Below are 26,417 nucleotides of genomic sequence, written 5' to 3'. Positions count from 1 at the left end.
CACTAAATATATAAAACTCGACTCTAGATGTACTTAAATTTAGCTATATCTTTATTATGATGAGGTGATGGCTAATACTTAGGGAAAAGTCAAAAAAGAATGAAAACCTTAGTGACTGGTTGTGTGGACCAAGTAGAATTAATCATAAAAAGTAACTAATGGTTTGATAATTCTAAAAGTAATGATAATATAATAAAACAACTAATCAGCATCTTTTTATGGTTGCAGATCTGGAAAATACCTTGATTGTTACATATTAACTCTTCTACAATATTAGTGATATGCCAACAAATAATTTGCAAACATTTGTAAATCTCTAGAAATATACATGTCAGAGCAGTACAGTATTCCTTCAGTTATCACGGGTATTACGTTCTAGACCCCCTTGTGTTGGATGAAAATCCGCGAAGTAGGAACCTTACATTTATTTTAGTATTTATATATATTTTAAGGCTTTATAAACCCTCCCCTCACACTTATAACCATTCCCAGTCCCTTATTAACCTTTACCACTCCCTTAACATCCTTTTCTACACTTTATAAACACTACTTATGTTCTTAAACATATTCTACACTCTTAAACCTATGTAACTTTAACAACATACATATACAGTATGGCAAAATCCCGTGATATAGTGAAAAATTTGCAATAAGTAATTAAATATAATATTTTTAAAAATCCTTTGATACAGTGAAGCCTTGATAAGTGAACCGCAATATAGACAGGGACTACTGTACATAAAATGACCCTTATTGACTTCATATGTCAGCAAGTCCACTGCTGTCATCAATGCTCTGAATCTGTTTAATTTTTAAAAATCTAATATCAAGGAATCAATTATGTGGATGTCATTTAGGATTTATTCTCTCTAGTGAAAATTTATTGGATGGCATTTTTCTTATATTCAAAGTCAAAGATATCTGAGGTCATTTTCAGCTGTAAAGAGCTGCTCCCTAATAATATTTCATTTGTTGAAAATTTATTTTAAACCAAATGCAAATATAAACAAAGTAGTTTGTCTTAGAAAGTACTAGAAAATTAAATTTATTAAAATTAAAGATAAATGTGACTGAAAGTTATATTTTCCTCAGATTAAACTACAAGATCATTGAATTTAATAGATTAATGTTCACTTATAAACACCTGATATCAAAAATGTATCCAGAAACAACATGTTGCTTTCACTTTGTTTAATTTTACTAAAATTTAAGAAACTCTTAATTTTTCTGTCTATGTTCAAAGTAATGACATTTGAAATGGAAATTATATTTCCCATTTTGTTTTGTATCCCTTACAGAACTATGCATAGGATAAACTTCTCTGAAGGTTTAGTCTCTAGAAAATATTTCTTCTTAGAAAATCTAAAATTTTTCTTCTTAAAAAATTTTTTCAAAATGTTTCTCTTCTTATTATCTCTTTACTTATTCATTCAGTAAACTTTATTGAAATATTACTACATTCCAAACACTATAGTATGGAAATAATTAACCATTTGGCTTTCTTTTAAGGAGAAACAATATTTGTAAAGAAATAATTACACTATAGGGCAATGAGTATAATATTAATGGGAATATGTATATGTTATTGGTAGCACAGTGGAAGTTCTCAATTTCACAAATCATTAGTGGAAAGGAAGTAGATTGTCAAGAAGTAATTCACAGAAATGATACTTTAACTGATATTGAAGGACTCTAAGGAATTTGCCAGAAACAGAAAGCTATGAGATAATGTAGTATTCAGCTGTAGTAATTATTTAAGCTTTAGTATTTTTGGTTATTTTTTATTTTATTTCTTTAAGTAGTTGACATGACTTATGCATCTTTTACTGAAAGCCACCCATGACATATTATGGAAGTTGGTAGAATGCAAATTATAATTAATTATTAAACATTTCTAAATTGTGTTTAAAAGTATAGGAGACTGGAAATGATATGATCCCTTTATTTTAAAATATGTGACTATTTTGAGAAGGTGAAGGTAATCTTATCTGTTTTTATAGAATGCAATTCTTATTTTTTATGAGGGTGGTGGAAAATCACTGATACCTTTTAAATATTATGTTAATACCTATAGTTACCACTACTTACACATTTACAAAGAAAATTGCTTTGTTCTATGAAACATTTGATCCCCTTAATATAATATCTAGTATTTGGAGGGAGAAGGGGCAAATACCTATGTCTTTGAATTATATAATGTATTTAAAATTACTATTGAACTCTAAAAAAAGTAATGCCTGATCTTATTGTCCTCATTCTGCAATGTAATGCTAACATTCATCATATGACTTTCTTTTTTCTAAACAGGATATCATTATTTTCTGGAGGGTTTTTTAGATGCATTACTATGTGGAAATAGCTCTGATGCAGGGTAAGAAAATAATTTATGTGTGTTCACATGTGTGTGTGTGTTTGTGTATGTGTGTGTATATACACACATTTTTTCTCATTTTTTGTAGAAACTAACAGATAACAGGAAACTAACTTTATTTCCATTAATTTGCTGTAATTATGGTTGCTTATAAGGTGAGGGATTTTTTTAATATTAAGCAAGCATTTATATTTTAGAAAACAAGAAGTAATAGTTTAGCTCTAATGCTTTTCTTAGATGAGTGTATATGAGCTAGGAGCCAACTCTGGAGGCTCTATAATAGGGACAATGAATGAGAGATATGTTTAAATGCTAATTATTACCAGAAAAAAATTGTAAAATATTATTAGAAATTCTACACAATATTTTAATGATGACATCAGGTGGCTAGTAAAATTAAGTCAAAAGTTGAGAAAAGGAAGAAAACAAAACGCATCTGTCAAAATGAGGCAGAGCAACTATAGCTCACCAGGCAATAGATGAAGAATCTGACAGATGAACAAATAAGAAACCTGTCAGAAGCTCAGTTCAGGGCCATTGTTATCAGGTGGCTTACAGAATTAACAAAAGATCTGGAAAAAGATGAGAAAGAATCGAAAAACACTCATAATGAAAGGAACAAAACCACATACGAGACAGATGGTGAGGAAATAAAATCCAGAGTTCAAATCAACAAACCAGAACACAGAGAAGGAACAAACAGTCAACCAGTGCAGAGAGAAAAAACAGGAAGCAAGGAAAATGATGAGAGGATCAGAAACCTCTGGGACAGCTATAAAAGGCCCAACATAAGAATCATTGGTTTGCCAGAGGGCGAAGAAGATGAACTAGAAATTGAAAAATTAAGTAAAAATATAATAAAGCAGAACTTCCCAAACTTGAGGAAGGAAATAGACTTACAGGTCCAGGAAGCACAGAGAATTCCAAAACAACTGGACCCAGGGAGAACCACTCCAAGACACATTATAATCAAAATGTCAAAAGTTAAAGATAAAGAGAGAATCTTAAAAGCAGCAAGAGGGAAGAAAAGAATCATGTACAAAGGGGTCCCAATTAGACTATCAGCTGACTTCTCAAGGGAGACCCTGCAGGCAAGAAGGGACTGGCAAGAAATATTCAAAGTAATGAAAATCAAAAACCTACAACCACGAATACTCTATCCAGCAAAATTGTCATTCAGGATAGAAGGGCAGAGAAAGTGTTTCCAGGACAAAAAAAAAAAAAAAAAAGTTGAGAAAAGTATTACTTATTTATCATACCCTATTTCTTGAAACAGACAATATTATAAGTATATCATGCTAACAGAATAAAAAGACAGCAGAATTGCTTGTTAATTTTCTTTTTCCCATTTACAGCCAATGTCCAGAAGGATATGTGTGTGTGAAAGCTGGTAGAAATCCCAATTATGGCTATACAAGCTTTGATACTTTCAGTTGGGCTTTTTTGTCCCTGTTTCGACTGATGACTCAGGACTTCTGGGAAAACCTTTACCAACTGGTGAGAAGCTGAAGAGATACATACTGCATTTAAGTAGAAAACAGAGTTAGTTATGAAATTCAAACCACAGCATAATATAATGGAAGGAGCAAAACTTGAAATCAAGATATCTGAGTTTCTTTATCCTATTGATTATAACACATATTAAGCATAGTGATGCTGGGGACAGTTATTCACTCTTATTTTCCCTTGTCTCAAGACTTACTAACCACCCTCCCCAGACAGAGATCTTCCAAGACAGATAGTACACCCTCCCTTCAGTCCCATCTACCCCCTCAAGTATTATCCCTCAGGTGGGATATGATAAAAATCATTAAGCAGATGTGGAAAGATTACTTTGGTGTCTTCCTTGACTTACATTTAAGACTCAACTCTTTGATGAAGGTCTCCAGGGTATTTTACTCGACTCTGTTTCATTCTCGGTAATTCTAAGAATTCCCTCCTAGACATCAGGATGTGAATGTATGAGTTAGGGCAGAAGAGGATGAGGCTTAAAAACTGAAGAAGAGGTAGGAGGGGTGTGACCTTCATAATTATTGTTTACATCAGAGTCCTACAAAACACAGAAGTAAGTTGAAAGTTGAAGCCACCATTTAATGAAATAATATTGAAAAAATAATGCTGATGTTGTTGTTCCAGACATTACGTGCTGCTGGAAAAACATACATGATATTTTTTGTGCTAGTTATTTTCTTGGGCTCATTCTATCTGATAAACTTGATCCTGGCTGTGGTGGCCATGGCCTATGAGGAACAGAATCAGGCCACCTTGGAAGAGGCAGAGCAGAAAGAAGCTGAATTTCAGCAGATGCTTGAACAGCTTAAAAAGCAACAGGAAGCAGCTCAGGTAAATTCACCAAATGAAATACATCCTGTCTCATGGTACGATATTTTTTATAGTTAACGGTTGTTACAAAAATACTGGAGAGAAAGTAAGAGACAGATAATTTGGTTGTACTCAAGAGAAGCTGGTAGTATAAGAGATTAGTAAAGATATCTGCATTTCGATCATCTATACAGATAATTTACTTTAATTATTCTAAGATGTTTAAAATATTGACCATGGTAGAACTCGCTCATGCTATTTTAATCATCTGAAGATATTTAGAATGAAAGATTTTTAGAATGATGTGATTTTTGGGTCTTCTTAAGTGAGAAACACTTATTGAATGAGTATACTGGCATTAGGAAAAAATCCTGAGAAATCATATTTGCTTACAAAATTTATTGGTTATTATATTAAAAAAATTCACCTGGTTATTAGAAAATAGTCCATTCCTTTCTGTAACCAAAACTATAGTGGTTTTTAATGTGGTTCTTAATTGCCTTACTTATATAAATAAAGACATCATCAAATAATATAATGTTCTCTGATATAGCAATATCTAAGAAGCATATGAAAGTTATCAATTTTATAAAGATCAGGTAACCTAATGATTACTTGTTCTTATAGTAAGGTGTCAGTACTCATAGTTCAATAAAATACCTTTCCTATCACTTCCATCTTTTCTCGCTCTAGTTTAGCATACAAACTCATTATCTTTACTCAAGTTGATTGAGTAATATTAATTTATTCAGAGGAATCTCTGTATTGAGGGTACTCTGAGGACAATAATAATAATAGTAATAATTGCTAATTTGGTACCAGTACAAGCTGCAATCAGAAAACATTGTTTCATCCCACACTCACGTGGCTAGCATGAACCAGTGCTGAGCTGAAGAAGTTAGGGACAGTATTGGGGAACTGAAAGTCTTGTCTTGCTGAGCAGAAACTATTGACCTTCCCTTCTCCAGTCTTCTGATAGAGTATTATGTAGGGCTAAGGAAGGGATTTTTATTACTGTCCATAAATTATATTGATAGTATTTTTGAGGATATTGTACAACACTGTTTCAATAACTAGAGAGAGGACCTCAGCTCTTTATCTCATTCCTCCTACCTTTGGATATGACCTCAAGTAATTCATCAGCTTTTCCCCCAAGCTCCAGTTTCTTTTTCAGAAAAGAGAAGACAGTGCTAAGTAAATACCAATTTTTAGAGTAAATCAAGTCCCAAAAAGTACAATGAATTTCTGCTCTTGTTGATGCCTGATTGATCCTTTCAAATATGCAGTCTGTAAAGCATAATACAAATACAGTAAGTGTTAGCACAGAGAACACCAAGTTAACTCTGAAAGTCTTCATTAGGTGGAAAGAAAAAATGATGCCCTCTAATAATTGTAGAGCTTCTTCTGTGTGAGATCAGCTTGAGTCAGCTAAATGTGTTTTTTAAATGCCAAGCATATACTTGGGCCATTTTTTAAAAAGATAAAGTCTTCCCTGGTGCCCTGCTGAGACCATTTCTCCCCCACCTACCAGGCAGCCGCGGTCACGGCCTCAGAGCACTCCAGAGAACCCAGCGCAGCAGGCGGGCTCTCGGACAGCTCCTCCGAAGCCTCCAAGTTAAGTTCCAAGAGCGCCAAGGAAAGAAGAAATCGGAGAAAGAAAAGAAAACAGAAAGAGCAGTCTGGTGGGGAAGAGAAAGATGAGGATGACTTCCACAAATCTGAGTCTGAAGACAGCATCAGGAGGAAAGGGTTTCGCTTCTCCATCGAAGGGAACCGCCTGACGTATGAAAAGAGGTACTCCTCCCCGCATCAGGTATGGCACTACTGAGCTCCCTGGTGCATGGGGGGCAGTCAGAATGCTGAAGACAGGCGGTGAATTAAATCAGACTTAATGAATTTTCGTCAACTGAATTGACTGCTGTGTTTATTATATTTAAACCCATCCCTTCTGCACGTAGCTATGCAAAATTTTTACTCCCCATGTATGTAAGTTTACAGCTTGGTGTAGTTGAAACAACTCTGAGCTGAAAATCAGGAGACCTGGATTTTCATACTGTCTGCTGGTATTTGTAACTAATGACATTTAATCTTTCTGGTCCTCAACTGATCGGTAATGTCTTTGTGTTTAAGTTATGTTGCCCTCCCCCACTTCTTTATAAACCATCTTGTGTTCTTCTAAAAATAGTAGGCTAGTAAACACTGTATACTTTATTGAAAAGTTCATCACTCTGATTTCAGAAAATTTAACCTGAGTTCTAAGAACACTGAGCCTTGTAGATGAAAAAGAAATTATATTTAATTTAAAGTGATTTTAGGAAGATGGACTAAAACAATTTGAGAAAAGTGATGAAATTCCTTGAAAGGAAAGAGCAGTGAAAACAAATGTAGCCTTATTACAGTCAGGATGTTGATGTTGAGCGAATGTTTACAATACCCATAGTAATATTCCAAGGATGTTTCTTTTTGAACTTGAAAAATGGTAGCTCAGGGTTTTGTTTTTCAATATACCTTGAAGTTGCAATCTCTCTCCCCATTCATTAACTCAAGGACTAGAAACCTTTTCCTATAAAACTAATTTAACTTAATCTGAATATACATAAAATAAAAATGTTGTTGAACAAAAGGACTGAATCATGTTCTGTTAAGAATGATGAAATCTCTTTCAATTTAATCTTGAAAAATAAAAGCACATTTCAAATGCCTACATTAATATGATTTATTTGGTTTCAATCTTTTAGTCTTTGTTGAGCATCCGTGGCTCCATATTTTCTCCAAGGCGAAATAGCAGAACAAGCCTTTTCAGCTTCAGAGGGCGAGCAAAGGATGTGGGGTCAGAGAATGACTTTGCTGATGATGAGCACAGCACCTTTGAGGATAATGAGAGCCGGAGAGACTCCTTGTTTGTGCCCCGGCGACATGGAGAGCGACGCAACAGTAACCTCAGTCAGACCAGTAGGTCATCCCGGATGCTGGCAGTGTTTCCAGCGAACGGGAAGATGCACAGCACTGTGGACTGCAATGGTGTGGTTTCCTTGGTTGGTGGACCTTCAGTTCCTACATCTCCTGTTGGACAGCTTCTGCCAGAGGTGATAATAGATAAGCCAGCTACTGATGACAATGTAAGGAAGTTTTAAATAGTTTAGGCATGGCTGGCCTGTTATTACTGCACCAGCCAGTGTTTCCACAGAATGGAACCCCTTGAGAATGAATCCTGGTTGGTCAAGCTGTGAATGCACCTGCATCTTCTGATACCTTTATAGACTAACCAACTAAATCTTAAAGCTTCAACACTCTTGCATAACACCTGAATGCATTTACTTACTAAACATGCTATAAACATGCTAAGGAGAAATTAGGCACAATAGTAAATTACCGTCTCCAGTTGGAGGATTTGCTATATATCCATGCTGCACTTAGATAGCATGACACCTTCTAAAGTCTTTGTATAAAAGTGAAAGAATGATGTCTGTGTTTAAGGGTAAAGTGTGTATAATAAATCTTTCCAAGAGGTCCTGCTTTAGTTTAAGATTTTCAAGAACACTGTGCCTAAATAATAGCTTCATTGTTATCTTAAAATTTCGAGTTTTACTAAAAAAAAAAAATGCAGATATAGGTCTTCTCCAAACTAATCTAAATGAAAAGAAACAAATACAGTATTAATATAGACAGGTAAAAAATTTCCTGTGCTCAAAGGTATGTTATATGGTTGTGATATACACCTGGATGAGGAATTTCTTAATAGATGGTGCCTCTTATTAGACTGTTAAGTCACTTGGAAATATATCAGCATGATGAGGCATGAATAAGTCAGAATTAGATGGCTTATTGATTTGGTACCCTGGATGAAACTGTTGTCCATATAGCGTGTGTGTGTGTGTGTGTGTGTGTGTGTGTGTATGTCTAAATACATATTTTAGCCCTGGCCGATGTGGCTTAGTTGGTTGGAGCATTGTCCTGTAATTGAAAGGTTGTGGGTTTGATACCCAGTCAGGGCGCACACCTAGGTTGCGGGTTTCATCCCTGGTCTGGGTAATGTGTGTGTACAGTACTCAGTCCAGGCATTATGAGAGGCAACCGGTTGATGTCTCTCTATCACATTGATGTTTCTCTCTCTCATTGATGTTTCTCTTTCTCCCTTCCTCTTTTTCTAAAAAAAGCAATTAGAAAATGTCCTCGGGGGAGGATAAGTAAATAACTAATAAATATACATTTTGTGTTATCAATGACCAACCATTCTTGTGCCCAGAAAATGAAAGGTTACAATCATTTGTATTTCTTTAAAAATAAATGGCTACCTTGTTCAAAATAAAATGCCTTGATTGTTTATATGACTTTTTCAAGTTGTTAAGGGTAACCGTTAACTATGTCTCTCAAGAGATAATCAACTATATCTAAATTACATTATGTCTCATAAAATTATGAAATCAGAAAGTTACAAAACTCAATTTCAGCTGTATGACTAAATGGTTGACAGTTTGGACATTCCAGATTACCAAAACAATATGTCAGCACTATCTGCCATTACCAATTAAATATGAAAGTGCATGATGCATGTGTTTCATGAAATTTATGTGCCACATTGGTTGTTTACTTATCATATTGCTCAAGTTAATTATTTAATATATTAGCATTTTCTTTACAGGGAACAACCACTGAAACTGAAATGAGAAAACGACGGTCAAGTTCTTTCCAAGTGTCCATGGACTTTCTAGAAGATCCTTCCCAAAGGCAAAGAGCAATGAGTATAGCCAGCATTTTAACAAATACAGTAGAAGGTCTGTAACAAATTCCATTTCCATTTTAATTAACTTTACTAAACTTATATTGTCTCTTTTGAAACAAATATCTCTATTTGTGCATTGGAAACAGTATACAGAGGTGGGCAAGAGTAGGTTTACAGTTTTTTGCATGGAAAAAGACATGCAGATTATGATTATAACGATAGCTTTATTAACTGCTTCACATACTCGCAATTGTAAACCTACTTTTGCTCATGCTTCTGTTCTAAAGAGAATATAGTAAGCCTTTTTCAAGAGTTGTTATTTGTTAAACCTACTTATAAATTCTAGGAGCTTTAAAAATTATTTAAATTCAATGACCTTGGACCTCTAACGAATGTTTTCCTATGTGTGGGAATTCCTTGAAAATAAAAAATAAGCATTTATATTAGGAGTTTTAATCCCATTAGTCATAGTGAACCTCTCTTCTGTTCTGCTTACCTTAAGACTCCCAACATCAACCTAAATACTCTCAATATTGGAGGAGAGGGGTAGGTTATTTTCACAAAATAAGGACAAATTAGCAAGATGATTCTTGGATCGCATTAATCCCTGCCCTATCTCTTATAGCCTGAGGATGCTAGCTTAGCCAGATATTAACAGAGAATCACACACAATATCTACACTACCTCAACCCATGTTTCTATTGAGACTTCATTTAAAAGATCATTCCCTTACCTTAAGGCCAAATGCTGAACCACACTATCAATACATACAAGAAAAAAAACTATTCTTTGCTACCTTTGTTCTGTATGTATGTCTTAAGAAATATCCTTGGGAGTCTAAAGAATAGTTTCTTTTTTTAAGTACAAAAGTGGTTGACTCTGCAGCAAAGAGAAATGTGTTGATAACTGAAAAAAGGTCTAGTGGATCTGAAATAACTAAGTATATATGTGCATAAAATATTTCTTTTGGTGGTGGTTTTTATTTTTTTCATCTAGAACTTGAAGAATCCAGGCAGAAATGCCCACCTTGTTGGTACAAATTCTCCAACATATTCTTAATCTGGGACTGTTCACCATATTGGCTAAAAGTGAAACATATTGTCAACCTGATTGTGATGGACCCATTTGTTGACCTGGCCATCACCATCTGCATTGTCTTAAATACTCTATTCATGGCCATGGAGCACTATCCCATGACGGATCATTTCAATCATGTGCTTACAGTAGGAAACTTGGTAAGCATATCGGAAGGTAAATGTGTTCAGTCTTCAATTTTTTTGTTTAAGAAACTGTTTACATTTAATAGCTTATAGCAGTCTTTCCACCACACTTCTGACTCCTGGCTCCCAAAAGATGGAAAATATATCTAGTTATCTACACTATACATTTTGCCAACAATAATAGCCCTTAATATCAGAGAAAAAAACTGAGAAAGTAATAGACATAGGACTATTGAAAAGAAAATATGGATACTTATAACTTTTTCAAGATGCAGAAGCAGCTTAAGGACACATTTTTTAAAAATGATATTATCCTATTTTCCCCATTTGTATTGAAGTAGAAGGCTAAAATAAAATTGCTTAGCCATCATCATTATAAGCAATAATTTAACCACTCAAAAAAAAAATGTCTCTAGCTTTTCCACTTCCATCTGTTCTATATCAAAACTATAAAATATTGAAAACCTCCAGCACATTTTGTGTATTATATGATTAACAAGGCCATTTATGGGGAAGATTGCCACTTAATTCTTTTCTGTGTTGAAAAAACATAAGTTATTAAGGTGTCAGTTGACTCAAGTTAGGAATATTAGCTTTTATTTGCTGAAAGAAAGAGGGCTCTAAAGTAATGCATGCATTTTCTATAATATTTGTTTTGTGGTTTAAATTTTTTCATAGTAAAAAGCAAAACAATTAAAACATCCTGCACTAGTATTTATTTATTTTAAAGCACTAGTATTTATACTATAGAAGTAAATTTATTCTTTCATGTGCATAATAAATTGATAATGGTAATGCACATATTATTGTATTCACTATACATATATAATAACTATCTGATTTGAAGGAAATGAGAATAAACTTGTGGATGAATAACATTTTCCATGGGCAAAGTATTACCAATACCTGTGCTGTAGGAAATCTGGAGAAAAAGCAGTTTGATGTAACGGGTAGAACAACTGGTTAAAAATAGTATTGCTCTGAAATCCTAGTTTTGCCATTTTTCAGTTGTATGATATCAGGCAAGTCATTGAACCCATTGGAAGTCCTCTTTCCTCATCAGTGAGGTAATTATAATACCAGTAAGGTAACTGCAATACAGGTAAGGTATGATATCAATAAGGTAATTATGGGAAAAGTAGCATAAACATTTTGTTCTAAGAGCAAATATGCATCATTCTACTTTACCATTATCTGATGGAATTACAGTAATTTTGTTTTGATCTTAGGTTTTCACTGGAATCTTTACAGCAGAAATGTTTCTGAAAATTATTGCCATGGATCCTTACTATTACTTTCAAGAAGGCTGGAATATATTTGATGGTTTTATTGTGACGCTTAGCTTGGTAGAACTTGGCCTCGCCAATGTGGAAGGATTATCAGTTCTCCGTTCATTTCGATTGGTAAAAAAGCAAAACAAAACAGCAACAACAAAAACATCTATCAAATAATCAGGGTTTTTGCATAACATTGTCATAGGTTTGAACATACAGTCATTAACATTTTAAGTTTTTTTTGTAATATTTGTATTGTCAAAAACTGTTTCTCAATGGATAAAATTTCCCCACTTGTTTTTTTAAAACTTTATTGCAAAAAGCATAGTCATGTGAAGTTACCATTTGGACTAATTATTGTTTCTAGAGATGACTACAGTTAATATTTCTGGATCTGAAACATATTTTTAATGAAAATATATCACATTTTAGTAGTAACTTGAAATATAAACAGCCCTTTGTTGCAATGGATTATTATCAGATATAGATGTGCAGGCAGAATTGTTTCCTAATTCTACCTCTGTAAAATATGCTCCTTCCCAAAATCACAGGAGAGGCATCTGTAGGATTATTTAACATGCACATTGATTCACATATATGTTCTCACACATCAGGGAAAGAATTGTAGTCATGGGAAATATTCCAACTTTTAAAATGCAGGCACATCTAGCTATGTCAATGTCTCAAAGGAGCATGAATGAATAATAAACACTTTTCCCCACTTAGGGCTCAGTATGATATTACTTTGCATGCTGTTAACAAATAAATATCAGTAGAGATCATTGCAATTCAGATGTTAATATTAGTGTCAGGCTTGGTATGTCTTATAATCACCTTCACAAAACAAATTAAGGACAATTGGACCCCAAGTAATCATTAAACATTTACTCTCAGGGAAAATGATCTACATGGTTAAAATAGAACCATGATTCTTGTTATGTGGTCCAAAATTATCTGTGAGCCTGAGAGGGTTCAGCAGCAGGACAGATGTAACAGATTCAATATTAATCATCATTTCTTGGTAAAATAATATGTGTAGTACTTTTAAAGATCAGGATAAAATATATTAATTTTTTTTTTAATTTTCCAGCTCCGAGTTTTTAAGTTGGCAAAATCTTGGCCAACATTAAATATGTTAATAAAAATCATTGGCAATTCCGTGGGGGCCCTGGGAAACCTCACCTTGGTGTTGGCCATCATCGTCTTCATCTTTGCTGTGGTCGGCATGCAGCTCTTCGGTAAAAGCTACAAAGATTGTGTCTGCAAGATTGCCAGCGACTGTCAGCTCCCACGTTGGCACATGCATGACTTCTTCCACTCCTTTTTGATTGTGTTCCGTGTGCTGTGTGGAGAATGGATAGAGACCATGTGGGACTGCATGGAGGTCGCTGGTCAAGCCATGTGCCTTACTGTCTTCATGATGGTCATGGTGATTGGAAACCTGGTGGTATGTGCCCATTTAAGATATGCATTTCACAAATATATTAAGAGCACAATAGAATGGCAACTACTTTATCCAAAACAGAAACTATGATTAATAATTTAAAAAGTCTCTTACCTTGGATATGCTTATAGTCTCATTTTGACAACATAGCAATATAGCAGGGACCCTACAGTAATTATACTGAACACCACTTTGTCAATCATTTCATCACATTATGTGAATTCCACTACAGTATCATATTGAAGACAGGCCTAATAAGATATACTGGAACATTCAGAGACAAGGGAAGAAGTCTAAAAACAATTTAGAGAAAACCCGATCTAATATGCCGGTTTAGGACAAACACAGTGCCTTTAAGTGTTGGTAGTGATTTTACTATTTCCTTGCCCCTTTATGGCAATAGTGTTTAGTCACTCTGTCATATGGCAAATGCGTTAGTCAACCTGGGTTGGCCAGTTCTCTAGTGGCTCTCAGTCAAAACAAGTGTTGGCTAATAAATCCTGAGATTACCTAAATGGAGTAGTTGATCAACAGTGCTGTCTCTTAAGTTTGGAAAGTTAATTACTTTTTATAGTATAGAAATGCATAATGTATTCCAAAGAATATATACATTAATGTGCCAGTCTTATGGAAATATTAGGAATTATTTATAAATAGTTCTCCTAATCAGTCAAATAATCTAATTAGTAGGGTATGAAAAATATAATAGACTAAGAAAACAAGTGTCCACGCCTGTGTTAAACCCCTAATTCTTATTCTGGGTCATAATGGTCATTTTTTAATTAATGTCCAATTCATTATCACTGTCTATAAAATAAAACTATATAATATATTTAAATTAATAAATTCAAACTAAAATTTTTAAGGTTAGGACTCTTGTATAAGTACATATATAAATCTGTTTTTATATATTCACACAATTTTAAACTTAGCGATACCTTAAGGCATTCATTCAACTTCATTTTATAAGTGAGAGAACTTGAGATCAACAGAATCCTCTTTTTGCCCAAGGATATATGTATAGTGAAGTAGCTATTAAGCAAGATCACAAATTCAGATTGCCCAATTTCTAATCACTATGCTATCGTGTTACTTTCTCATCTAGTTATTAGAACTTAACAGTTTCCTCTACATTTAGTGGAGTAAGTGATCTCAATCTGCTCTTCTTTATATTGGGGTGAAATTATAATCATATTTGCATTCTTTTTAAGGTCCTGAACCTCTTTCTGGCCTTGCTTCTGAGCTCATTTAGTGCAGACAACCTTGCAGCAACTGATGATGATAATGAAATGAACAATCTTCAAATTGCTGTGGAAAGGATGCATAAAGGAATTGCTTATGTGAAGAGAAAGATATATGAATTTATTCAACAATCCTTTGTTAGGAAAAAAAAGATTTTAGATGAAATTAAACCACTTGATGATCTAAACAATAAGAAAGACAGTTGTATGTCCAATCATACAACAGAAATTGGGAAAGATCTTGACTATCTTAAAGATATAAATGGAACCACAAGTGGAATAGGAACTGGCAGCAGTGTTGAAAAATACATTATCGATGAAAGTGATTACATGTCATTCATAAACAATCCAAGTCTTACTGTGACTGTACCAATTGCTGTAGGAGAGTCTGACTTTGAAAATTTAAACACAGAGGACTTCAGTAGTGAATCGGATCTGGAAGAAAGCAAAGAGGTAAGATTTTGTAGTTGTTTGTAGGTAGAAATTTATATGTATATATATATATGTATTATATTGCCTGTATTTATGATTATAGATTATTTCATCTAGAATTTTTTGCCATTATGTAAAGTTTTATTTCACTAATAAATAAAACCTTTAAGCCCAGGAAGATGGTTGATAATTTGAATAATAATGTAGTTTTTGTATGAGTTTTATCTTCATTAATGGATATTTGTTACATGGTGAATGAATGAATAATCCAAGAAATGAATAAACACCATTTGATTTAATAATTATAATAATCTTGAAAGGAATGTGTCTAACTTTTCAGATAAGAAAAATGGCTTAAGGGGTTTAATATCATATAACTATTGTGGGGTATGGCTGAGAACTGAACCTAGAACCTTTGTTTACAGTTCTATATGTCTTGACTAACACCAATCTCACAATTAATAAGAACAGTTTAATATTTAGTAAATATGAATTATCCACTGAAGAGCATTCTTCTAACATACAGATTAATGAAGAAATCATGTGGGTTTTAGGGATGATGTGGAAATTGAGTTAATATTTTCTAGTGCTCTATGAAAATACTAAATCTCAGTACAGTGTCTTTTCCTTTGATATTATAAAGGTGTTTCATTGGGAGTTTATAATAGAAGTCATTTTAATTTTTCATATGCTTAGGGTACATTAGAAATATTTACTAATGCACAATGTACACAATTAAATATTAATATTTTGAGATTGTAAAGCATCCCATTTATGTATGACTTAAGATATAAGCATATCTTAAATATATAACAATAGTAAAAAGTTCACCTTTAAAATAGTACATGCCTAGCTTTAAAAATAAGTATATTTTCAAAAATATATACAGCATCTGTCCAGAAAAAGTCCAGCCATTGTTAATATAAGGAAAGCAGTATGTGTGACATTGATGTAACCTGGCAGCCAAGGAGAGTGGACTGGAATGCGCATGCATGAACAATGACAACTTCACTATACTAGTCAGTAGGGACGATAGACACCATTGAGTGAGCATGTGTACCGTGTGGCCATTGTATTCAAAATGACTGAGCAAGTAGAGCAATGAATCTGCATTAGATTTTGTGTTAAGCTTGAACATTCCTCTGTAGAAACTATTCAGGTGATTCAGGAGGCCACAGCTACAAGCAACTGGTGCTTAGCAGCTTCATCACAACAATGTGCCCACTCTTGGCATCACATCTTGTACAGAGTTTTTGGCAAAACATCAATTCACCCAGGTGATTCAGTCCCCCTACAGCCCAGATTTGGCACCCTGTGACTTCTGGCTTTTCCCAAAACTAAAATCACCTTTGAAAGGGAAGAGATTTCAGACTGTTGATCGATTCAGGAAAATATGATGGGGCAGCTGACGGTGATTGGGAGAACTGTGTGAGGTCCCAAGGTGACTGCTTTGAAGAGGACAGAGGCATTGTTGTCCTACCTGCCATGTTTCTTGCATCTTGTATCTTCTTCAATAAATGTCTCTATTTTTTCATATTACATAGCTGGATACTTTCTGGACAGATCTCATAGATGCGCACATACATATTTGGTATCCTTTTTACCCTTAAATTTCAGATTTATTTTAAATATATTTTAGCTCTTATTATAATTTGAACTCCTATTAACCCTATAAATAAGGTCCCTGTAACAAACCCAGTCTAAAATAAAAGCAGAAATGTCCTAAGATCAAGTTAGAGAAAAAGAAAATACCATTTAATCATTTACTCTTAAAAATTATTTATTTGCTTTGTTTTGTTTTCATGCTCAGGGTAAAAAAATATGCTTCAGTAAAGAACATTTTTAAAAAGAAAAGATGTTTCATAAAGCCACTGAGTTCTTACCACTGGGGTTATAGTTACTAAGTAGTTATGTACAAGGCAAGTTAGATGCCTCAGGTATGATATGGTCCCTGTATACTCTAGGCTCCCTTGTTAAGTCAGCCTGCCAAAAATACATGGATAACTCAGGTCACTGTAGAGTTTAACTATATAGAGCCATGTGTAAAAATATACATATTTTTAAATGAACTAGCTTATTTTGGAAGTTAGTAAATTAAAGGTTGATTAATGGTTTAGTAAACATTAAAATGGATTTTTGAAGTAGCCTATCAATTTCAAAAATATGAGAATCAATGACTTTATTAGGTGAATTTCAAAATTAAAGTGAATTTTAATTTAAGAACAGAAAAGGAAAAATTGAGTGACCTTACTGATTTTTAAATCAATACAATACTTATTTGAAAATATTTTAGTTTTGCTGTTATCCGATTTCTTTAGTATTTTATCTGAATTTATATCTAATGTACTAATGTAGAAACAGACTCTTTTCATACATCTAAAAAGCTTTCTCTTCCATTTTTAAGTAATAGTATTATTATTCCAATTAGATAAACTATTCAGAGCCAAATTATCTTTGATTTCAACAATGAGAACTATAAGAATATATTGATAAAATATACTGATTATGAGGGTTTTAATAACATTAACTTAGCATGTGATAAAACAAAGAAAAATTCAGTAAGGACACTGATAATTTGAGTAATATAAATAATAGAAGTAAACAGGTTATAACTGTATATTTCAAAAATTATGTTCACAGAGAATTACTATTTTCAAGTGTCCATAGTATATTTATTTAAATTAATGACACACTAAATCTCAAGATAAATTTCAATAAATTCAGAACAGCAGACACTGTATAGGGTTATTTTCTTCATAAATTCAAAGCAGAAGACATCTTGTAGGTTATTATCTATTCAAAATACAGTACTAGAAATTAATAGTGAAATAATAGATAAAATTCTAAGCACTTGAAAATTAAGAGATTTCCTCTTAAACAAATGTTGGGGTTTCTCTAAATCATAGGACAGTGGTTTGCTTAGTACATCTTTCTGATGGCCATTTGTAACTCCATAACATAGCAATCTGACTTCATATTTCCATTGTGAATTATGGTAAAGGAGATAATATAGATGATTTCCTTTTTTCCTCTTCTTACTCAATTTCGCTTTGGCTCTAAACTTAAAATCTGTTTTAAAGAGAATTCAAAATTAGTTTGTAAAACTAATCCTTTCTTGCTAGGCTACTTATTAGTTACCAAAATTAAATTTATGTACTTTTATGTCCATCTTCTGCATAGAAACTTAATGAAAGCAGTAGCTCATCTGAAGGCAGCACTGTAGACATTGGCGCACCTGCAGAAGAACAGCCTGTAGTGGAACCTGAGGAAACCCTTGAACCTGAAGCCTGTTTCACTGAAGGTAAAGAAAATGACCCTTGTGATAATCTTCCATTTATAAAGTTATTTTTAGTTCTCAATCACCCAAGATGGACCACACATAATAGAACTTTGTAGATCTATTTCAATTATCTCTGTTATGCTAAGAGATTTATAATCTATTGTTATGCTTTGGTTATCTCTACCCATTCTATGTAAAGGATCATAAACATGAAGAAAAGTATTTTAATATAATCAAAACTAGTGACTAATTTATCATTTTTAAAAAATAAAATGATGATTATACAAATAGCATCTTAAAGTTTGGTCAAAATTCTCATACGCAGAATTTATCTTTAAAATAACTTTCATTAAATGAGTTGCAAAGGCATTTTCCAATGCTTGTGGGATGAAACGGAAAATAAGCTCTGTCCAATACCTGGTAACTGAACAGTATCTAATTGAGTCTGCTACAATATGGACAAGAGGCCTAAAAGCTTTGTTCGCCCCTTGAGTACTATTTCCCATGGTCAGATATTCTGGGGAATTTGAGTTTTGAAGAGATGAATATATTTGCATATTCTTTATTTAGTGATCTCTTCTTCAAAGCCCTGATATATAATGTTTCTGTCTATTTCCTATATAAATTATACACATCCTTCCAAGTCCTTCTCAGCCACCTTCACCTGACCATAGTGAAAAAGACCTCAACAGCTACAATAAATACATCTATTTAATTCCCCTGATAACCAGTCATATACTCTCTCAGGAGAGCTCTTCTCTCTTTGAACTGTTATATCTATCATCTATGTGTTTGTATCTTTTCTTAAAAACCAGGATGTAATGTGCTTGGGGGCAAAGTCTATGTTCTGCCATTCTTTTCCTTTCTTTCTTTCTTCCTTCCTTCTTTCCTTCCTTCCTTCCTTTCTTTCTTTCTTTCCTTCCTTCCTTCCTTCCTTCCTTCCTTCCTTCCTTCCTTCCTTCCTTCCTTCCTTCCTTCTTTCTTTCTTTCTTTCTTTCTTTCTTTCTTTCTTTCTTTCTTTCTTTCTTTCTGTCTGTCTTTCTTTCTGTTTGTCTTTCTTTCTTTCTTTCTTTTTCTTTGTTTTCTTTTCTTTTTTTCTTTCTCCTTCCTTCCTTCCTACCCTTCTTCCCTCCCTTCCTTCCTTCCTTCCTTCCTTCCTTCCTCCCTCCCTTCCTTCCTTCTTTCCTTTTTTCCTCCATGGTACTTACCAAGGTATTCAGAGACAGTTGTTGATTTAATTCTGATTTTAGAGTGAATGAAAGCAGTGTAGAAAGGGAATGACAAAACAGGGCCATGCAAATCACATTTTGGTGGACAAAATTAACTTTTAAAATTAAGTACCACTAAGTTCTTCTAGGAGCAACACAAAGAAAACCTAAACAGTAACAAACTAGCGTTGTTTGAAGAGATCTATGTTATTACTCTATATCTTCTTTAAAAGGGAAGTTTTCTGTTTATTATTAATTTCCAGTTTGAACTCCTTTTCTCAGTGATTTCAGCCAAGTGCAATGGGACGATAGAGGACAAGGCAAAACTGCTTTACATTGATTTGTCCTTTAAAAAGTTCTTTCTTAGACAATAACAGTTGAGTCAGAAAAAGCAGGTGCTATTAGCCAGGGAACCATTTAAAGATTCTGAATAATTTTTACAGCTTCACACAGTTAATAAATGGATTCTTGCCACTCCAGGCTTAGAGAGTTATCTGAGCAAATTAGAGATGGCAACAGGAAAGAAAAGATGGATCAGGGACTGCCAGAAGTTACTATTGAAGCTGTAGAAGTTATTTTACCTATTTGAACATTATACTTGCAGGCTGTGTACAAAGATTCAAATGTTGCCAAGTCAGCGTGGAAGAAGGGAGAGGAAAGCAATGGTGGAACCTGAGAAGAACATGTTTCCGAATAGTTGAACATAATTGGTTTGAAACTTTCATTGTTTTTATGATTCTACTTAGTAGTGGTGCTCTGGTGAGTTAATATGAAGCAAAAGTGATATAATACTGAGTTTTTGAATAATCTAATATTGCTGACATGAACCCTTTCTGTTGCATTGTTTTAGTAAATGCACCTTTTCCTTCTGAACCCTCACTGTGCATCTATTTCCATTTCCACAGCATCAGCCATCACCCCTATTTGATAAATCCCAAACTCTCATGCCTATTCATGACCTCTTCCTTAAACATACGTACATTTTCATATTCATCCACCACCCATTTACCCGCCAACCCACCCTTCTACCCATTTCCCATGCATTTTTAATTACCTCATTTCAATACTTCCAGACTGTAGACTTAGTGTATAACTATTCATTTCTGAACTTACTTTTACTAGCATGCATACATTTCTAATAAGATATTTATTAATTTTTGCTTATTCAGTAACCCAGAAAATTTCTCCTTTCAGTTTATTAATTATAACCAAAGAATATGAATATTCAGTTATTTATATTTTAATTGTAAAATTAGCATGGCAAATCCAGTGACTTTAATGGCAGTCCTGTGATTGGGACTCTATAACTTCTAAATTCTGATGAGTTTTTTTTTTTCTAAATTGTGTTATTATTATTATCTCTTTATGGATAGTCAATAAGTTCTTAGGAACCACTTCTCTGCCCCTTTTGAATTGCGTGACTACTCTTATGCTACTCAAGAAACAATGAATATTGCTAACAAATATTTGGCAGGGTGCCTATGTGATTCCTTTGAGGACTGGTTTCTTTTTATATGAAGATTTTCTTTACATCAGAATGACTCTCCATTTACATGAAAATAATTTACAAAAATGTAAACTATAACATATAGATAGCATTTCAGAAAAACATTGACACAAATGTAATACTTAAGCCGCAAGATACATGATAGATAGATGTAGATAATAGATAGATAGGTAGATAGACAGATGATGATAGATATATAGTAGATAGATGGATAGATGATGAATCTTGCCTGATTGAAATAAAGTTACTTTAGTTTCTTTAACGTAAGTTTATAATTAGAATATAGACCTATATCTTCCTGCCTGTTTCTCTGATGAAATAAATTTCTCTATATGCTACAAAAATAATCTTTTACCCTTGAAATGAATGTGAGTCTTAGACATCAAATATCAAGAAAGGTTCGTGTTAGAAGAATACATATTGTGTCTAAATGAGAAGTAATTTTATCTTACTGTCATTGTCTCTGCCGAGAAGTATGAACTATCAACAAAATGAAGGGAAAGAGATGTGATGATCAATTACTATTTCTGCTTTATGAAAAATAAAAGTTTCACTTTTTGTTTCTTCAACCTCCTTTCTATGGCAAAAAGCCAATAAGAGGAAGCAAAAGAAATTAAACAAAAGGAATAAATAACTTCAGTTTGGGATAGCACCATCACTATATGACATCAGGAACTATTTCCTAATAAGTCAAATGAATTCATTAGAATTATGCTTTTACTTTTTTCTTTCAGCTATAATATAACTACGGAGTATAACTTTTCCCTTGATTCATTAAAAGATTTTTAAGAGAAAAAAAAAAGCAGCAATAGCTACTGTTCCTCTGTCCTCTTATTCCAATTGAATGTCATATATATATGATCAGAAAAAATAGCCTATAGAGTATAATAGTTTTAGAAATCTAAAATGTATAACTTTTCTTTATAGGCATTTGAAGATATATATATTGATCAGCGGAAGACAATTAAGACAATGTTGGAATATGCTGACAAGGTTTTCACTTATATTTTCATATTGGAAATGCTTTTAAAATGGGTGGCATATGGCTATCAAACATATTTCACCAATGCCTGGTGTTGGCTGGACTTTTTAATTGTTGATGTAGGTATCTTCCATATCTTTTTCTTCCATTCAAGGTAGTTTGTCTTACCTATATGCTAATTCTAAAATAGTGAAGCTCTGACCACTATGTTGTGTTGATAGGCTTTGTTAAGAGTACCCAGACTAATTTACTGAATGATACTGGAGTTTTTGTAAGAATAGACTAATTTAGTAATCATTTAGCATTAGGGGGAATGAGATTTATGGTCATTATCTAGAAAAATATTAATTAAAAAAATTTGTAGGGAAGTGGTAAAATTGGCATGTTGTTTATTAAATTCCTTATACGTATTGTGAATCATAAGCCCTGGCTGGTTTGGCTCAGTGGATTGAGCGTCGGCCTGCGAGCTAAGTGTCGCTGGTTCGATCTTCCAGTCAGGGCACATCAGAGAAGGAAAACTCTGACTCCAAAAAACCTCCGCTGCCTTGCGGCATACCTCTTCAGGGGAAAGGCTAAGGGAGTAAACCCCGACAGAAAATCCGGAGCCGGAATCCCTAAGGCGGTTTGATGTTGTAGTCAACACCGGCAACTCCTGCGGCGCACCTGAAGCCAAGCTGTATTGACTCGTCTTTCCCTTGGACCCTTCAGCTGCGAAGAGAGGGGGGGTCTGCTGCATGGGCAACAGCAGACCCTCCATATCACCCTGCCCAGGCTCTGTAGCTTCAGCTTCACTGGAGAGGACACTTCAGCGTCATCGTAAGATGTCAATTCAACACGGAAGGAGACAGATACCGTGTCACTCCCGAGTCGGACTGCACAGCCATTCTCGGCGGTGCAGATAGACTCTTAAGAAGCTACACCATCGTCTCTTGAGACGGACGGCTGCCGACGATTGTGAATCATCCAGATGAGCTTGAATCTCAGCCCCACCACTGATTGGCTGTATGCCAGTGACTATGGCTCCTGACCCCATAAATGATATTAGTGTAAACAGTCATAATGGTGGGACCTTCTGTCAATTTTTAAAATTCTCCTTGGCCTTATAGTTTTTAAAGGTTAAGTTTAAAGAGTATATAATATAGATTATAACTTCACTATAGGAAGTAAGGTGTACAGAGTGCAGGGAAAAGCTATTTTATAGAGAGATTAGAGGTTTCCTAGAATGTAGACTAGTAATGTACCAGACCTTCACAGATTTGTATACCTAATGATTAATACCTCATTTGCCCTAGGACAAATGCCTGCCCTCAAATTTGTTAAAGTTCAACATCATATTTCATGTTATCGATTTAGCATAATTGCAGCTTTAGAAAAGTGTATCCAAAATATCAGAGATTTTATAGGCAACAGTTTAATCCCCCAAAAGAGATAATAATCCAGCAGGTCTATGCAGGCTTCTTGTGGAACGTATTCCTAGAGCTAAGAGTCCTGCATGTTATATCTTTGTAATTCTAAACAAAGGCAAAGCCAGAGCTATTTGAAAAGCTTAATAATGTTACAGTGAAATAAGAGATCTTAGAGAAAACCCCAAAAGAACTGTTTCATCATATCATTAAGGAAATAATTTCTAATATTGAGATTTCAAACAATAGAAGTTATATTTTAACATCTTATTATTACAAGTTGGTTTTTAATAATCATTTATGACTTATTTTAGGAAAACCTATATAGCATTTTGTAGTTTTGCAATAATAATACTTTTACTTTTCAATGTTCTATTTTAATTACAGTATTCCCTCACTTATTGCAGGTATTACGTTCTAGACCGCCCCATGATAGGTGAAAATCCACGAAGTAGGAACCTTACATTTATTTTAGTATTTATATATATTTCAAGACTTTATAAACCCTTCCCACACACTTATAAACCATTCCCAGTCCCTTATTAACCTTTACCACTCCCTTATTAACCTTTTCCACACTTTTATAAACACTACTTATGTTCTTAAACATATTCTACACTCTTAAACCTATGTAACTTTAACAACATACATATACAATACCGCAAAATCCCGCGATATAGTGAAAAATCTGTGATAAATAATTAAATATAATATTTTTTTAAATCCTGCAATACAGTGAGCCCGTGATAAGTGAACCGCGATATAGAGAAGGACTACTATATTTCATAAGGATTAGTAAATCACTAACAGAGGACAAAAGGAATGATAGCATATCTAAAGTAAGACAAATTATAATAAAAAGAAGGCAACTTACACTTAAAAATAAAAAATTTTGCACAAATAATGTCCAGAGTATTTGGAACTTTCCAATAGTAACCACTTACAAATGAATGAAATTATAACTCCGTTTAGATATGAAGTTTTGGCAAATTATTTATTTAGAGAATTAGACAACTAAGATTTTTATTTCTTAGTCATTGTGTATTTTGTACACACGAAGTAAATTTGTTGATTTATTTATTTCATAAATATTGCTTGGCAATTTTGGACCAGGTACTATGGCATAAGCTATAAATTAGTATAGAAAAAATTAAGAGTTTTATGATGAAATAACTTTTTAAGTTATAGTTACTTATATAGGAATAAATGTTAGACAAGTGAAACCCCAAGGTATTAGCAAGACAATGAATCCTCTTTGAAAAATCAGCTGCAAAATTAATGAGGTTTAGCACATTAATTTCTGAGTATCAGTTATAATTAGTTGAACATACCACTGCAGGATAGATTTCTTGCTTTTTCTGATACAATAGCAGTTTTTGTATTTTATTTAGCTGCAGGCAAATCCCTATATTTAGCCTCAACTTAATAAAATAAAGGAAGGATAACCAATGGCATTTTCTTACGGTTGGATTTATTTCTTTTTAAACTAATTTTTATTTAGTTTTTTAAAGACTAGTTGATCTACTAAAAATTAATTGAACCACTAAGAAATTACATGGCATTTGAGGTTTTTTATTGAACTAACTTTTAATTAACATCTTAGAAACTACTTTTTTGCCTCACACTGAAAATATTTCCTTAACATTTTAAAAAGTTGCTGAAAATATACAACTATTTATCTTCTGAGTAATTATAAGCAAAAATCATATTTGTCATATCACATAGTGACTACAAATTGAGTGACAATTCTGTTTATTCATTATTTATTAATGTATTTATTTATTTATTGGCACAGGTTTCCTTGGTCAGTTTAACAGCGAATGCCTTGGGTTACTCAGAACTTGGTGCCATCAAGTCTCTCAGGACACTAAGAGCTCTGAGACCTCTAAGAGCTTTATCACGATTTGAAGGGATGAGGGTAAGGAAACTGAGAGAACTGGAAGTGTTGCCTATGATCTATATTAAATTAAACTAAATTTTAAAAAGGAAAAAAATGCATGCAAAGGAATGGCAAATCCTTGCAAAATTGCTACTTTATCTTTTGCATATTTACTTCTAGGTGATATGCAAGAGAATTTAGGCCTCCCTTGAAATGATACAATATCATTTATCTGCTGTGCTTATTAAAATAACTTTATTTCCTAATCTGTCTTGGGAGTTTCCTTACAAACCTGTATACAAAAAAGCAAATGCACTATTAAAATACTAATGTAATAATATATGATAATAATCAACTAAAGTGAATTTGACCTGTGCTTCTCAATTTTGATGATCTAAACTGTACTTTATGAGTTTTATTGAAAATAGTGTATATCACACATGTGCTTAAGGATAAGCGTAAAGGGAAAAAAATTTTAAATTGTCAGAATTTTGTCTGTATAATGCCAAAGTTTACATTATTTTAGTATATTAGGGTTAGATATTAAATATTGACTGAATTTAAACATTTTCTAAAGTTATGTTTAATATGGCCTCAATTTGTAATGGTATTATTCTTAATTTATACAAACAGTAACTTAAAGATTTTTTTTATATAAATCCACACTATTTCATGACAACGAAGTAAAGCATTCATAGCATAATAACACAGAATATAATTTTGACTCATTATATAGATGATTCATAAATGTAATCTGACTCATATAGATGATTCATAAATTAACCATAACTTAAATTTCATTTATCAGAATTACACAAAATTTTATATTACTTTAAGGAAATATTAAGCCATTCTCTATAATTCATAACCAATTAGAAATTTTGCCATTACTTACTTGATATTTTCCATGCCTATTTTAAAAGCATGAAGCATTTATATATGAGATGTATAACATAAAAACTAGTTGTTTATCAAAAAATCAAATATTTTTACTGAAATAAAGATGCTGAATTAAGTGATTCAAATAGAAAAATGTTGCTCTTTTGCTGTCCAAATATTAGTTATGTTTATAGAAACTAAGCTGTTTTATGGATTTCCATTTGCATTTTCTAGGTTATTGATAGCTTTATT

General features: G+C 33.2%; 1 protein-coding gene across 3 annotated transcripts in view; it reads left to right on the top strand.

Moving 5' to 3' along the window:
• SCN1A (sodium voltage-gated channel alpha subunit 1) overlaps nt 1-26,417 on the top strand; it is a 70,170-nt gene that overhangs the window by 23,649 nt on the left and 20,104 nt on the right. Inside the window, exons 7-20 of one of the 3 annotated variants that reach the window (XM_090280449.1) lie at nt 2,308-2,371; nt 3,727-3,868; nt 4,508-4,714; nt 6,225-6,506; nt 7,432-7,728; nt 9,336-9,468; nt 10,413-10,651; nt 11,866-12,039; nt 13,001-13,357; nt 14,566-15,048; nt 18,208-18,328; nt 20,120-20,274; nt 21,950-22,123; nt 25,203-25,325. In XM_090280449.1, the coding sequence (XP_090136575.1) occupies nt 2,308-2,371; nt 3,727-3,868; nt 4,508-4,714; nt 6,225-6,506; nt 7,432-7,728; nt 9,336-9,468; nt 10,413-10,651; nt 11,866-12,039; nt 13,001-13,357; nt 14,566-15,048; nt 18,208-18,328; nt 20,120-20,274; nt 21,950-22,123; nt 25,203-25,325 (2,951 nt within the window). Of the gene's footprint in view, nt 1-2,307; nt 2,372-3,726; nt 3,869-4,507; nt 4,715-6,224; nt 6,507-7,431; nt 7,813-9,335; nt 9,469-10,412; nt 10,652-11,865; nt 12,040-13,000; nt 13,358-14,565; nt 15,049-18,207; nt 18,329-20,119; nt 20,275-21,949; nt 22,124-25,202; nt 25,326-26,417 lie in introns of all 3 variants that reach the window. The other 2 variants (XM_090280437.1, XM_090280442.1) reach the window with 2 other exon arrangements.

This window comes from Furipterus horrens, unplaced genomic scaffold, assembly GCF_987537825.1.
Source record: "Furipterus horrens unplaced genomic scaffold, mFurHor1.1.pri manual_scaffold_1, whole genome shotgun sequence".
Taxonomy (NCBI): domain Eukaryota; kingdom Metazoa; phylum Chordata; class Mammalia; order Chiroptera; family Furipteridae; genus Furipterus; species Furipterus horrens.
The sequence above is the reverse complement of the archived record's forward strand: the minus strand, read 5'-3'. Positions and strand labels throughout refer to the sequence as shown.